The sequence below is a fragment of the Malania oleifera genome, chromosome 12, assembly GCF_029873635.1.
Source record: "Malania oleifera isolate guangnan ecotype guangnan chromosome 12, ASM2987363v1, whole genome shotgun sequence".
NCBI classification, from domain to species: Eukaryota; Viridiplantae; Streptophyta; class Magnoliopsida; order Santalales; family Ximeniaceae; genus Malania; species Malania oleifera.
Genome location: NC_080428.1, coordinates 12439020 through 12455797, shown reverse-complemented (window position 1 = coordinate 12455797; position 16778 = coordinate 12439020). Strand labels below are relative to the sequence as shown.

At 37.9% G+C, this 16778-nt stretch overlaps 1 protein-coding gene across 4 annotated transcripts in view; it reads right to left on the bottom strand.

The window, feature by feature from the left end:
• Nucleotides 1-16778, bottom strand: part of LOC131144932 (TATA-binding protein-associated factor BTAF1) — a 109283-nt gene that overhangs the window by 38365 nt on the left and 54140 nt on the right. For all 4 annotated transcript variants that reach the window (XM_058093895.1, XM_058093897.1, XM_058093896.1 and 1 more), the window contains exons 16-19: nucleotides 16303-16743; nucleotides 15851-15970; nucleotides 15258-15740; nucleotides 1834-2372 (exon numbers count right to left, since the gene is read on the bottom strand). In XM_058093895.1, coding sequence (XP_057949878.1) covers nucleotides 1834-2372; nucleotides 15258-15740; nucleotides 15851-15970; nucleotides 16303-16743 — 1583 coding nt within the window. The remainder of the gene's footprint in view (nucleotides 1-1833; nucleotides 2373-15257; nucleotides 15741-15850; nucleotides 15971-16302; nucleotides 16744-16778) is intronic.

Genomic DNA, 16778 nt, shown 5'->3' with positions numbered 1-16778 from the left:
GAACTAACTAGGGGAAGATAAGGGTAAAAAACAAAAAACAGTGTCCCCAAAGACACAGCACTGATAAGACAGAAGTAGAGTAGATTAATGCTCTCATACCACGTTGTAAAGCTAGTGATAGAGAAGAACAGAAGACTCCAGGTCTGCCCTCTTATATATTAAATATTATAAAAAAAAATCTTAAGGACAAAGATAACCCCCGTCACACAACCTTTGATGGAATAAATATATTCTCTTCAAACAAATTGGGAATAAAATTAATTGATGAAAAAACATATACAATAAGTGTACAATACATAAGACATATAAACAGGCTGTTTATGACAGCAAGTAACTAAGAATGCAAAGAAGAAAGAGCATTCACACAACATCCCATTTATCCAGAATAATCCTTTAAAAACAATAGAAAACAATTCACATGTGTTTTGAATCCTCTTCGACCATCTGACACGGTCCTTGTTGATAAGGAGCACGGTTAGACATGCACTGTGCACAAAAAATTATCATTATAACCTATTTATTTAAATGCAATCGTAATTTTTTTAGCTAACTTAATGGTCACTGTATTTAACTATTTTTTTATGGAAAAAGAACCTCTATTAAAACAAGGAAAAAACAGATATAAAAGCAGAGAACAAGAAGTCTTCACTCATGAAAACAGGAAAAAGGAGAATAAAAAAAATAGATCAGCATAATAAAGCCACCAAATCTCAGATGACATCCTGACAGTAGTCCTTAAAGCAGCCAGAAACTAATATTTTTTAAATAACATTTTTTTTAGTTAACATAGCATAAGAAACTAATCAAATATTTCTTTTTTCATAAACAATAAATTACATTAAAGGAAGAAAGGCGTGCAACAACGAAAAGACATTTTCCAAGCACTAAAGGGACGCAAGGAATACCACTCTGCTCCAGAGCATACTAATGGGGGTGATACAACTTTAAAGATTCTATCATTTCCTTCCAACTATATACACCAAACCGTAAGCAGATTAGTGCAACGCCACAAAGCTTACCACTCTTTCCTCTAGCCAAAGTACCTAAACATAATGGTCCACCCTATTAGATGATTCCCGTCCTGCTCACCAGGTTCCGACCACAAAAAGTCCCTCACTAATCTCTCTAATCTTCAAGCAACCCTCACTGGCATTCTAAAAGGGGACAAATAAATACAGGGGAATGGAGGAAAGACAAGCATGAATAAGAGTACTATGATCCTTTAAAGTGAAAAAAGCTCCTTTCCACCCATCCATCAATCAAATATAGACATAGACAATATGATAATATTGTTACTAAAAAATACTGCATGAATATTCAAAATTGATGCCAAGATATATAATGCTCCAGCTATTTCCAGAATTCCATTGAAATTTTTTGGAGCAAATTCTTCAAACAAAAAAAGAGGCATCCTTTATCTATTTGCTTGAAACCTCTGCAATGCAAAATATTGATTGAAATTTTGGAAATTTCAGAAAATTTTAATTCCATGCCAAGTAATGAACTGGCAACTCTGTAAAACTTCAATATAATGCCTGATTAGTATAATTCCTGTAAAGACTGAAAAAAATAATTAAATCCTGTAAAATCCTCACATGGAAATAATTACAACTAATCTTGTAAGTACATGCTACCAACCAGTTTTCATTAATTAACCGGTGTACATGGAATAATGTAAAAATGTCTTTCCATTTGTTTTCCATTCCCAAGGTACCAAAACAGCATGCAGTGATCAATGTAAACTGCAGTGGTTTCAATTGAAATAGAAACTGGGTAGAAAAATTCAATTGAAAAAATTAATTGAAATCAACAAAAACAGACACCAACACCTACCTCCTCAGAGTCACTTTTAGTTCAGTAGCGAGCTTGTAATCATCAATATGAGAATTATCAAGCAGTTGCTCCAAAAATTGAGCATCTTCTGTATTTTTAGATAAGCCTTCATTCAGTCCACTGGGTGGTGGAATGCCACGTGCTAGCGGAAGAAGAGGTACAAGAGCAGCAAAACTATGAGTCACACTCTGTCTAACAGAATGATCAGAGTCACTCATGCACCTCAGAAGAGGAACAACTAATAAACGAGCATATGGGACCAGCTCCACACCCAATCCCTGAACTAGCAAACTCACAAGCATGCCAGCACCTTGTCTCGCATGAACAGAAGCCGAATCCTCCAACATTGGAATGACCTTCTCTACTACAGCTCCCATCACACTCCCTGTCCTTGCCTTGGCCATTGAAGTGATGCACCTAGAAGCAGCCAATCTAACAGCAACATGGGAATGCCGAATGCATTGAAATAAGCATGGAAGAAATGTCAGTAGCTTTGACTTCAATGTCTCATCAAGCAGAGGGGCAGTACAACGCACCACCTGCAATAAGAAATCAATGCTAAAAATTAACAGACACACGATACCAGTATTTCAATCCTAGGTGAACAAATCAGACATTATATCAGGACAAGTAAAGTGAAGCATGATCCATTTTAACTCACTAATATCATTGTCAGATTGTGCACCGTATTGAGTACTAAAGTTTGGGAGCTTCCTATCACTTAAAAATTCTAGGTAACCACCATATTCTCATTCCCTATAGTTAAGAGTACATATTATTATTATAAGCAGGGTCTAGCTTGGGGAGCAGATACACAACCTCCAGCTCTGGCCAACAGACCTCACTTCTTTTCTTTTCTGTTCTCCTTCTACAATATGAAGTTCTATATTTTTTCCATCAACTATTTGGATTGCTTCAGATTTGCAAAATGGAATCAAATGGTATCAGAGCAATAAGATCTTCCAAATCTGATTGATCATTGATCTGAATTGGTTTAGACAGTTTTTTTCTTCTTTTGCTTTTCTCACCCTGGTCAACTCTAAAATCAGATGCGCCCTTGAGTTTGAAAACAGATAAGGGTTACTCATCTCAGATGGGCTGTGTGCATCCATTATTGGAGGCAGCTTGTGTTCACAGGGTAGTGGGAATGTACACAAATTGCATCTGTTGCTGATAGAACACTGAATTGCAGGGTGCTTAGCTAGTGCAGCTTTTCTGCCTATAGTCATTTCTGATTAGTTTTTCACTCTTGTTTGGTGCCTGTTCCAGCCTGAATCTGCTATCAATCAATGTCAGGCTGTCTTTCGCATGGTTTCTTCCAGCTGCTGCCTGTTAGCACTCCCAGGCTGCTGTAATTGCTAGGATGTACTGCTGCCTAGTGATAGTCGCTGTTCAGTTATGATTGTGGGTAACTGAAGCTCCACACTGACTCTGAATTAGTGGGTGTTAGATTACCACTTCACCTAAAAGCTTAAGTTATTAGGTTGTGGGCAAACAATGTATATCAAGCTTTAACACTCCCCCGCACGTGCAGCTCGACAGCATGTGGAGAGAGAAACACACAGAAGATAACACCCATTACAGGGAATACAATATTTTTTTTTAAACACCACACAACAAATGCAGGCAACAAGACGAGAACCCAGAACCTACTGGAAACCAGCTTTGAAACCATGCTCGATTACCACTTTACCTAAAAGCTTAAGCTATTAGGTTGTGGGCCAACAATGTACACCAAGCTTTAACAGTGGACATATTAGGTTGTATGCTACAAAATGAAATTTAATTGTTTTGTACTCTTTCTGATCTGATGTTTGGGATTCCTATTTTTCCTACTCTGCTGTTCTCGTGGGCCCTGGTGATAGCTGCTGTTTGTTTTGATCATGCTGGTGTGTGCAGGTTTACAGTATGTTGGGGGTTATCTTGATTGCCTCCGCAGAGAAATCTCTTCTATTAAGTTCATGCAGATAACAACCATAAAAAGGGGAGTGTATATTAATGCAAAAGGAAAGTTTATCAGCTGCATTCTCAAGCATCCCTAGCATCCAAGGATCATGAAGACTGGATGGAGAATGACTATATATTTCTGTGATAGTGGAATAGCATGAAAACCATGAATTGTTGAACATTGTTTCAATAAAGCTCTTCTTGGGAAATGGTTGTGGAGATTTATTAAAGAGAGGTACCATTTTTGGCAGGGTGTCATTGCTTACAAATATGGGTTACAGCATAATGAATTGATTGCTCAGGCCGTCATAGGTCCACGTGTTGTTGGGTTGTGGAAATTTATCAATAAAGGCTGGGACAACTTCTTCTCCTTTATCAGATTTAAAGTAAGGAATGGAGACAATATTTACTGCTGGTATAAGGAGGCCCTAAGTACTTTATTTCCTACTATCCACAACTTGGCCCATGAAAAGAAAGCACTAATCAGTCATCACCTTCAAATTTCAGAACATGGGAACTCTTCGAACATTCCAATTTCCAGAATGGTGGAAGATTGGGAAATCCACCATCCATTAACCTTTTTAGCCACTTCTACACCTTTCAACACCAAAACATACCCAATCAACCAAAGTGGACCATAGACAAAAATAAGATCTTCTCAGTCAGATCCTTCCACAGGAAGCTCTTCTAGACATCTACTTTGTCCAAATTGAAATTAATTAGAAAATAGGAGAGAGTCCAATTGAAGTCTCTCTCCTTTCGTCCTATGCCTTTCTTCATCAATTTCAAATTTGAACCTTCAATTACACTTTTAAAGCTTAAGTGAGTCTTAATTGATTTAATTGAAGAGTTACTCCAGATAAGGATAAGCTGCTATCCTTGGGAGAACTAATTCTTGTGCCAAAACCCCCATTTAGGACAAGGAAGGGGTTTCCTTGTTCTAAAAGAGCATTTTTGGAATTGCTGGATTAGGGCAAGCTCCCTTGCTTCTCTATAAATAAGAAGTTACGGCTCTTGCAAAAGGGAGACACAAGGGAATTGGAGTATAAGTTTACTCCAAAAGAGAGGGCAAGAGAGAGGAGCAAGATAAGAAAAGAGGAGAAACGGAGAAAAGAAGAGGATTAAATAAGAAAGCTTCTAAGCTTGGAGATAAAAAGATTCAAGCTAAGGAAAGGAGAGATTATTTAAAGGCTGGAGAGATCAAAACTTCAAAGGTAAATCTCTCCTTCTCAAACTTCTTTACATGATTCCATGATTTTAAATATGCAAACATGATTATATGGCGAAATCCCTCAAATCACATGCCAAAGGTGCGATTTTTATAATTTCTTTCAAGCATAAGATAAAGCTGCAATTTTGCTTGCAAATATTGTATTAAAGTCTTGACTTTAAGGGTATTTGCTTTGAAATAAGACCTTTAAAACATGATCAAGGGTCGCTTATGATTCAAGGGCAAGCCAAATTAGGGTTGGTGTGAGAATCAATTCAAAGTTCGGGTTTTGAGGCCATACATGTATCTAGGGTTGGAAGAGGTCAAGAATACCCAGAAAAATAGAGAAAAAAACAGAGAGGAGAAAACAAACAGGTGGTCAGAGGCCATGGCTGGCTGGAAAGAGAGAAGAGAGGAGAGATTCGGAAAAGACAAATTTTATGTGCATGAATTGACAAAAAGTGAAAAAGGGGAGAAAGGAGGTCTGGAGGTTCAAAATAAGCAAAAATGGCATAAAAACAAACGTGGGAAGGCATAAAACCACCACCGTCGCCATTATCGCCAGTGACAGCCAACCAACTGGTGACGGATTGTGAGGCTTTTATGCTGAATTTTTGGTCAAAAAATAATCTAAGCACCAAGAGGAGAAGAATAGTTATGGTGCGGCATTTTTCTAACTTCAGAGTTTGGAGTTACAAGTTTACGTTGACAGGCCCATTATGGTTCTGACTACTCGCCAGAGTGCAACTGAAGAAGATGACCAGAGTTGCACCATCTCCCAATGCCCGCATCACGTGCAAAGCACAGCACATATGTAATTTAAAGCGTCCACCTGGACCGGTTGACCGGTCTGTGCATACTGAGCGACCGGTCCAATCTGTTTTTATTTATTTAATTTAATAAATTTATTTTAAATTCTAAAAATCAATAAAAACTGTTTTTTAATTGCAAAAATTCTATAAAAAAAATAGGAGGCAGACAGAAAAAAAAATTTATTTTAGTTTAAACTCATTTCCTTAATTTATTTTATTTATTATTTATATTTATATTTGCTCTAATTTGGCTATTTCTAATTCAAAAAATATTTTCTTCAGGATTTTAGTTAATTTACTGCATAGTATTCTATGGGATCCTATTTCCAATGTTCAGTTTTTTTAGGATGATTTTTGTCTCTCGGGTATTTTTTATTGAATGTTTTTGTATTTTTCTACATTTTTAGCCTTCCTAAATTGTTAAAAAAACATAGAAAAATGCAGAAAATTCTTGAAAATACTGAAAATTTCTAGAGGTTTTTATTTTAGTTTTAAAATTTTCAAACTGTTTTGAGCTCATGTGCATCTTAATTTGAGTATTGAGGATTAAAGAATTTATAAAAACAGAGCCTCGGCAGCCCCTGTACCTTGTTTTGTGTGCATTTATCTATTTGTGAATGTTGGTATGATTGAATCATGCCAAAATGCTGTAAAATGACACTCTTATGAGGTTTGTTTAGGCTCACAGTAGTTTGAATTGCATATGATGCCCCAATGATATGTGATGTCATTTTGCCACAATGTGAAACCATGCTTGAATCCTTACCTGAATGTTGAACGATTTGGATGAATGGACACTTTAAAACCCTAAAATAATTTAATGAATCACCGACAGACCTCAAGGTGGTGTCCTGTGCATACCCTTGAGGATCTCGAGGTAATGGTAATTGTCCTCTTGTGCAGGGTTGACTCAATATCTAATCGAGGGTAAATATACATCAAAGCACATTCACAAAACAAAATTCATCCTACAACGGACCTCAAGGTGGTGCCATGTGCATACCTTTGAGGATCTCGATATGAGGATAATCGTCGTCTTGTGCGGGTTTATCCAATATATCAAAGTCCAGTAAATTCCAAATGAAAAAATTAAAGTCTTGATAGGTTGAATTCGAAGACAACAATAGATTAATTAGGTACCGTTCGTAGAACGGGAGTGTAAAGGTGCTAGTATCTCCCCTTCACATAGCCGCACTCCTGAACTTAGCTCTGGTGGGTAGACCATTGACTATCAATTCCTTGGACCCTAGGTTAGCTAGTTCAATTAATCGGTAGAAAACCATTAGGTACCTCACGTTGAATAAAGCAGGTTAGTGGCAACTTCATTGACATGTTATTGACCTACACCTCATTTCAAAATAAAAATTCCACATTGCAAGTTTGACATTTGTCGGTCCAAAGATTCACCTTGGTAGAGCTAAACCTTTGGAATGTGTTGACAGCTCCCACCAATGGAAATGAACCATAGCATCTCCCTTTGACTCACATTTGGAAAATGGATGCCCCTACAAACGTAGCTTTTCTTGCTTGGGAGGCAACACATGGAAAGTTCTTAACCATGGACAAGTTACACAAAAGGGGGCTGATTGTCGTCAATAGGTGCTCTCTTTGCGTGGCAGATGCAGAATTAGTTGAGCATGTCCTCCTCCATTGCCCCTGGACAAGGACCCTTTGGAATATGGCTCTAACCATGATCAGACAGATAGTTTTCTGCCAGCTCAGTGGGAGGGGAGCTTTGGGAATGGAAAGGGATTCGAGCTACCAAGGAGAAGAGAAAGACTTTATCCCCCATCCCTTTTGCTATTTTCTGGCATGCTTGGAAAGAAAGAAATGGGAGGGTGTTCAAAAACACTCTCACACCACTTCAGATTTGTAAAGAACAGTGGAATACTGTGGTTTCCAGCTGGGCACAGTACGATTGCAGTGAATGACCATAATGTAATTTTAAACTTTTGTGACATCCTACAAGAGAGCTGACTCTGTTTTCCGGTCCCATTGATGCCCTTTTAATAAATTCTCAAAAAATAAAAAAGGACAGACAATAGTCGTATGGGATGACATTCATAAATGTTTCTCACAAGATAAGAATCAAACCAATATCGTTGACATGCATGAGAAGTTTTTTAAATTTGACCAAGAGAATGGACCCATTAGTGAGTAAGATAGCACTCATAAAGGTAAGCTGTAGGAACTCAGTGTCTACCGTAAATCAGTTTCACATGTTGACTCCTGTGCTTCAATCTACCTTAGATCAGAGGTGGTATATATATTAGGAATTGGAATGAGGCATTCTTCACAGAGAAACTACCACATTTGCACACACTTTGCGCAAAAGTCCTTCCTTTTTCACGCTGGCCAGCAACAAAGAAGCTTTTACAGATCATGGGATTTCCTAGGATGCTCCCTAATTCCCTGCATTAGAAATGTCTTCAATTTCCAATTGACTATCTTTAGAATTTGACAGTAGCTTGTACAAAATCCTATACTGAGCCCTGGACAAAAATGGTAGCTTTACAGTCAGATACTACTAAAGAAAGTTCACTATTCCGACAGCAATGAGCTGCAAAGTCCCCTGGAAGCCCATCTAGGAAACTGCAGCCAACCACAAAGGCTGCTTTTCTTTGACCAGGAGGCAATCTGTTAGAATGATTCTTACCATTGACAACCTACAAAAGAGGGGTCTGCCTCATATTGACAGGCCTTGATTATGTTTGGTAAATGCTGAACCATTGGAGCACATCGTATTGCACTGCTCCTTGACCAGAAACTTTTGCAATCTGACCACTTCTTTAATGTGGAAATGACTTATGGGCTTGGAAAGGTATCCACTCAAGCAAGAAAAGGAGAAAGCAAAGGGTTGTTGCTACTGTTACTAATTTTCATGGTGGATTATTTTTCAATGACCATCACGTAGTTCTCGACTTTCTGGCACGCTGGAGTATGGATGATTTCCTTTTGATTGAATGTGCTTGGATGGCATCCCCTTGATGCCCTTTATTTAATTTTATTTAATGAAAGCAATAGGAGATCTTTCAAAGGATCAGATGCACCATTATGGATTGTCAAAAACCAATGGTTTGCTACTTTCACTAATTTTCATTGTGGATTATTTTCCAATGACCATCATGTAATTCTTGACTTTTTGGCACACTGGAGTATGGATGATTTTTTCCCTTTGGATTCAATGTTCTTGGACGGCATCCCCTTGATGCCGTTTAATGAATTTTTCTTTAATGATAAAAAGAACAAAATAAAATAATGTTCCAGTGGGAGCACAGAACCACTTGCAAATGGGAGCTTCAAGCTTTTCTCATTTTCTTGTTACACCTACTTAATTAACAACAGTTATAACATACCCATTCCCTTGTGTTTGAGCCAAAGTAATGCTGGATTTGCACCTATATGCCATTCAATATCCATTTTCTTCCATAGCCCTACTTGTTGATGTACCTTTTCATATATTCAGTTTCCCATTTCCTTTGTTAGCTTCAAGGTCTTAAAATTCGATTTCAGCTCAACTATCAAAGCTCCAAAAGTACAGAAATTTCAACGAAAATTTCGATTTCGATGTTAATTTTGATTTCGATTTGAAAAAAAACAACAAAAATCAATAGTAAAGCATGGAATTCTTTGTGAAACTTTAAAAATGGTTAACAAACATAATAAAAGTTTAAGGACTAATATACTACAAGTTAAATACATCTATGTTGTGTATGAGGTGGAAAAGTTGTAATATAGCATGTGTATCAAACATATTTATAAGATAATGCACATTAAACATGTTCAGTTAATACAAATGAAATTCATAAATCATTTAAATATTCTTTATTATACAAATAATGATAATTTAGACATGAATGGTTAAATAAGGTGTTGTTGTAAGTTTATTTTTTCATATAATTTCAAAAGCATTTGTAATAATCTTTTATTTCGATAAAAATAAATTAAGAGAGAAATTTCACTTCACTCCTATATCTCTCATTTGAATTCCGGGAAATTTCATTGTATAGCTAAAATTTCGACAAGTTTCACTAAAATTTCAATATTTCGATAAATTTCATATGATTCGTAGAGATTTTGATAAAAAATTATGCAAAATGGAAATTGAGTGCCATTTCGATTTCGAGGGTGATGGAAACCGGAAATTTCAACGGAAATTTTGAAAATTTTGTGGATATTTAAGACCATGGCTAGCTTTACCTATTGATTGCATGCTTATGCAATTATGCTATTGCACCAAGCTTACGACTAAAGCAATAGCATATTTGCATTTACATGCCATTCAATATCTTTTTTATTTCATAGCCCTACCATTGATGAACCTTTTATGTATCCATTTTCCTATTTCCTTTGTTAGCCCTCTACCACAACCCATTAAGTGCATGGTAATGCAACTATGATATTGCATCAGGCTTACGACAGCCATCAATGTCTATATCTTGTCACCAGGTGTTGATTTGCTTGTGCTTAAACCAAAGGGATAGCAAATTTTCTTTTACATGCCATTCAATATCCAGTTTCTTTCATATCCCCATTTCCTTTGTTATCTCTACCACACCCAATTGGGTGCATGTTTATACAACTATGTTATTGCATTGGGTTTATGATAGTCATCGATGCCCATTTTGTTGACATTGGCTCTTAATTGCTTTTGTTCAAAGGTAAAGCAATATCATGTTTGTGTTTACATGCATTGCCTATATTTTCATTCTTGAAGCATGTTCAATGGGAATTGTCGGTTATATTGTTGTCACGCCTAGAGGTGCTTCTACAATCCTACTGAATGTGTGTTTATTCGCAAGGCTTTTGCCTTGTGAAATGCATTGCGTTTTGTGGGTTGTGGTTAACATGTATGCAAGGATGTGTGAGAGGCCATTGCTTTGTGTGGGTTTGCTAGTTCTCTGCTTGTGCTAAGAATAGTACTCATGCATTCCTTTTCATTGCTGCTTCAAGTGAATGCTTCCTTGGGCAAAATATCGGTTCCTGTGTTGCCTACCTAAATTGAAGGAATTGTCAATCGATGTCTCCTTTTTCGATATACACCTCTTCTTAGGGATGCAGGTTGAACCTAGAAGCAACCCCTGCAATCCATGCATATGCCTCACTTGTGTGTCATGGTTTGTTTGGGTTTTATTGCTCATGCCCTCGGATACAAAACCTTGTGGGGAAGGGGTTTACACTCCAATGTGCCCTTAACCAAGTATTTATCACTTGATGCAATACACGACGACGACATTTGCTTTGATTGGCTTTTAGGCTCATATGGTGTCGGTGTCAAAAAGGAATGCTACCAAGTTGATCCTACCAGTAGTCATATGCTTGTCTCAAAGATTAAGACATGTGTTAGGGGCTGACAATGTAATGGGATAAATGGAGGAGAGAGATTGCTTTACATTTATTCTCCAAGGATTTGTAATGGATATCGAATTACTTGTGTTATTGCTTGTATGGTTGTCCTCTTAATTGAATAAAACAAGTATTCCTTTTCATCATTGTATTTCGTTGCCTTGGATAGTGATGTACCTTCTTAATCTATGAATATCTTGTGTATGAATGTCTCTTGCCTTTATGATCTGTTGTTGTTTGTATTGATGCATTCATGGTTACAAGTGGTTATTGAGACTTATTTGGTGCTCGTGTCTGCAAGCTTGAACGTGTAATTATCGGCTGACTTGGTTAGGGGTGAGCACTCGATGAGTGCCACGCGGCCATTAATTGAGTCTTATTTGAGGGTCCATGGTTGTTGGTATCAGAGCACAGTGTGTGCGAGCACCATGAATGGTAAAATGAGAACCTCAAAGTCTAGAAAGACAGAACACGTTGAAGCGCTTGAGGCAAGAGTGACAAAACTAAAAACCTTGGAGACGAAGTTCTTCGAACTCCACGGGTTTGTTACAGAATTGTTAAAAGAGAAAGGTATGCCAATAGAGCTTGAGGCCTCTAGAGAAAACACTAAAGCAAACCTCTACATTGTATTTGGGCTTGAGGAAAGAATTGTGGAACTTGAGAAATTCATTCCACGCATAAGATCCTTGGTGAAAAGGTCAATAGAGCTTGAGGTCTTCCAAAGGAACATTGAGTAGTTGGAAGCCTTTGAGAATAGGCTGAAACACATTGAGGGCATGTTGCCATCCCTTACATCCCAAGGGGGAGAGCCAATAGATCTTGAGGCCTCTCCATGGGAGCTAACTGAAAATTTTTATTTTCTTGCACAAAATTTCAAAGAGTCCATTAGAGCCTTGAAAGAGGATCCGAAGGAAATGGACAAGCTCCAAGGCATTACAAACCAGTTTCATAACAACTTGCAGGAGATGAGTGATAATGCGGTGGCACAAATGTCTCGAAGGCCGATAACCGATACCATTGAGGAGTCCCTAATTAAGGTACCACAACCTAAATGTTATGGGGGCGCTCGAGGCGCAAAGGAGTTGAACAATTTCGTCTTTGACGTAGAACACTACTTTAAGTGCTCAAAGATTGAACTAGAAGAGGACCATTACAATAGTATATCTTTTCGAGCCAAGAGAGCTTGTGGTGCAAAACCAAATGTGAAGACATGCAACACAATCAGTATACCACCAACACCTGTGAGGGACTGAAACAGGCTTTGAAAGCACAGTTTTATTGAGGAAATATCGAGTACATGACGCGTTGCAAGGTGTATCGACTTACAAAAAACAGGCTCAATAAGGAGCTATGTATGGGAGTTCCATGCCCTAATGCTTGACATCAAAGATATGATAGAATCTGACAGATTATTCCATTTCCTCTGAGGACTCAAGACATGGCCAAAGAATGAGCTACGAAGGCAAAGAGTTCGAGACCTCCCCTCGACCCTCGCAGCAGGCGAAGGTTTAGGCGATTTCTCAAATTCGACCCTTACAGCACTCGAACAGTTAGATGGTTCCCTAAAAAGGAAATATCCAACATCCGCCAATAATGAACAAATGTCCAACAAGGTGTATAGACCTACAAGTGGGGGAAGTGACGGGGGATCTAATAGCCTTTGGAGAGATCGGGGACCCTCAACAACTAGAGAGTCAAAGGGTGAAGACAAAAGGAGTAGGCAGTATCGACCACCGATTTCTTGCTTTCTTTGCATGGGGCCTCATCTGGTAGCAAAATGTCCAGAACGGAAGGCCTTGAATGCCTTTCAAAAACAGAATCAAGAGAGAAGCAGGATATGGTGGGAGCCTTAAGGTTTCTAGGGAGTCCCTGAGAGCCTAATTAGAGATAAGATGTAAGCTTCACTTGTGGATTTTGGAGAGAACTCTTTCGCTTTAATGGGATCAAGCATTAATCCTTCCCCAAGCTACCACCCACAAACAGATGGCCAGACAGAACGATTTAATGCGATGTTGGAAAAATACTTACAACCTTTTGTGAACTCCAATCAAGGGCAAAAAAAATTGTGTTTCACTATTAGATATAGCTTAATTTTGCGTTAGTTTTATGAAATCTTCTGCAACTAATAAAATTCCTTTTGAGATTGTGACAAGTCAACAACCAACTCTCCCACACACTCTTGACGGTCCATGTGGTGGAAATTGCCCGAAAGCCCACCAAGTCACAAAGAACTTGGCGGACAAAGGGAGACGAGCACAACAATTTGAAGCTAGAGACCTAGTGCTTGATTTCTTCGTGAAAAGGAAAAGACTTCTAAGATGATACGAAGGCCCAGTCAAGGTGATGGAAAAAGTTGGACATGCGTCTTATTGACATCAACAACCATAGTGGATAAAGAGCCATAGACGACCAATCCATCCAATGTTTCATCTCAGCAACTTAAACCATTTCATGTTGACAAAGAGGATTCGGGCCGACAGAATTCACGGAGATCAACCATTTCCAGAATGAAGACTGCAATCAGAGATGTCGAGGAGATCCTCGCAGACAGAGTTATCAACGAAGAAGGTCATCAGCAAAAGCAATTGTACATGGTTAAGCGGATAGAATTGGTAGTAGACAGGAAGCTTCCAACATGCCACACAAAAGATTCAAGATTTCTAGAACTCTAAGACAACGAGACCAGAATACGAGTGAAGACTTCCTACAGCAAATCGGCGAGAATGTCAATATAAAAAGTCGGGGAGGCTGTTAGGGGGTGACAAACTAGTGGGGTAAATTTTTAGGGGGGGGGGGGTTGGGAGGAGCAATTGCTTTACATGTATTCTCCAGGGATTTATAATGGATATCGAATTAATTGTGTTATTGCTTGTATGGTTGTCCTCTTAATTGAATAAAACATGTAGTTCCTTTCATCATTGTGTTTTGTTGCCTTGGACAATGATGTACCTTATTGATCTATGAATATATTGCTTATAAATGTATGTTGCCTATATGATCTATTGTGGTTTGTATTGATGCTTTCAGGGTTGTGAGTGGTTATCGAGACTTATTTGGTGCTCGTTTCTGCAGGCGTGAATGTGTAATTAGCAGCCGACACAGTTGGGGGAGAGCCCTCAACGAGTGCCGCACGGCCCTTAATTGAGTCTTATTAGAGGGTTCGTGACACAAAGCTTATATTATGTTATAGTTACAACTTCTTAATTTGAATTACATATATACTAAATCACAAACCCTACTTTCTAGCCAAGTAACTAGGAAATTAAAATAGAAATGAAAATATATGTAGGTGCAATTGTGTTTCCATGGGACGCCCATTACAAGGACTACCACCATTACTGATGCATTGTGACCACACCCATTACAAGGACCGCCACCATTTCTTCAAACCATGGTAGACTTACCATTCTTGGAGGGGAGTTCAAACCAAAATGAGCTCTTGTGGTCTACGATATGATTATGCTATGCCTTTCTTGGGAGCAATATGTGATAATTTGATAACGAAAATTTTCTATAGTGCAGTTGGAGGCAACAAAAAACCTTTGGCCTCATTTGGAACTTGGAAAACAAGAAGGAAAGGAAAGAAAAATATAAGGGAATAAACTTTTTCTAGTTTGGTAATTAAAGAAAATGAGAAAGAAAATAAAATATATAGCAAATTCAACAGGCCAATTTTCTAGGCCTTAGCCTTTCATTTTTCATACTTTTTATTCATATTTAAAGAAATTTTTGCTCTTGATCATATTGGAGATAGAGATATAATAGAACAGAAAATTGATTTGCATCTGAATTTCTCTTCCTCTCTTTTACTCTCACAAAATCCTTACTCCAAAGGGAGCCTTAAGGTTCCACTATTTTTAGACAGCTAGAGGTCACTTATTCTTTTTGAATATTTTGTTCATTCTTGCTTCACTTTTTTCTATTACATTTGCTGCTTCAATATTATACAGGCGAGGCACAGCCTATCTGTAGCAAGAATAAGGTTCGATTATCAAAAAACAAAGTTAAAATCATCAACATAAGCAGTATTACGTTGAAGATGGAAGTTTTCTACAACCACGATAAGAAGACTAGTGCAAGTCAAACACGAATGTCAAAAAAATCCTAACCTGAATATTATTTATCAATATCTGAGGATCCTTAACAGATCCAATGGCTGCTGCAATCTGCCTCTCATCTGCAGGAGTCAAACCTTCAAATCTAGCAGGCTTGATAACTTCAGTAACACAATCCCACAGTTTAGGAAGCTTATCAAATAATGAAGAACTGAATTTCTCACACAAATACTTCAATGCGAGTTCAGACCCACGTCGACTGATAAATCCCTCAATCCTTGATCTGTCTTCTCCACCAGCTACCATATGAACCTTAGACTTATGGTCACCTCTATTGTTTCCATGAGAGACAAGATCTTGATCTTCAATAGCCTCCATGGAATTTATCACTGCAGCTTGAGGTGTCTCACAAGGATCCATGCACATCGAACTGCAAAGGTTCTTAATTAACTTATCATTTGGACCAGGCCTACGTGCTATACAATGATCAATAAGCTCTGCAAGAGCCTCGGCAGCTTTCTGCTGCAGTACTTCCTCCTTAGACAAAGAACAATATAAAATAGAACAATGTGTTAGTTGCCTAGTTGATTGTGTGCAACTGTGCATGTGGTATAATATTCAAATCAATAAGAACATCCAAGTACTACCTGCTCCCTTTTAATTGAAGCCATCAAAGGCAAAATAATTGGATTAAGTCTAGCAGGAAGTTCTGACATCCAGACAACAGCTGCAGCCACCAAGGCAGATACAGTAATGTGCAAATTGCTCTGCAGATCAGCACAAAATAAGACCATGTCAATATGATGTATATAGGGACCAATTTCTTTAAATTTACATTGAAAAAAGGTTCCATTTTAAAATTTTCTAGAAAATGCACAGAATAAAAAAACCACCAGTAATGTTTTTAAGCAACAGAGAACAAAAAGTGTACATACAACAGATAATAAGTGTAAATGCAACAGATAAAATCATGGGCTGCACCCAGCAAACTGAGTAGCTCAGTCATGCAAAGTAGTACTGAAAAAAATTTAACACTTTTACTTGTAAAATAATAGGCCAAGCAGAAACTTATGAAGGATATAATAGTCAAACTCAACACCTGAACACATTTTAGATAGCCCGAGGTTGTCAGGAGCCGTTGTTTCTGTGACTCCACATCATCAAGTACGTGTTTTCCAGTAGATACTCCCCCAGCATCAATATTTTGCACTGTGAGTTTCGATGCAAAATCAATGGCATCATCAATACTCAAGTTTTCCAGGTCAGTGTTCATAGAAGACAATATATTGTTAAAAGCTCCACATCCTTCAGCAGCAACAAACAACTGACTTGCCTCCATGCGCATCTTAGCATATGTTCTTGAAAGCTCCGCATAAGGAAGAAGTGTATCTTTTGTTGGGAAAGAAGGATCAGTGCATGCTAACAAATCTAACAACCAAACTTTAAGATGATTGACGAAAGCAGGCATAAGTCCATGTGTTCCAGACAGATTCTTATTTTTTATCTCTTTGAACCAAGAAATAATAATCATGGAAGCCACCTGCCAAATAAGAGCATCAATAAAACTGTACAGAC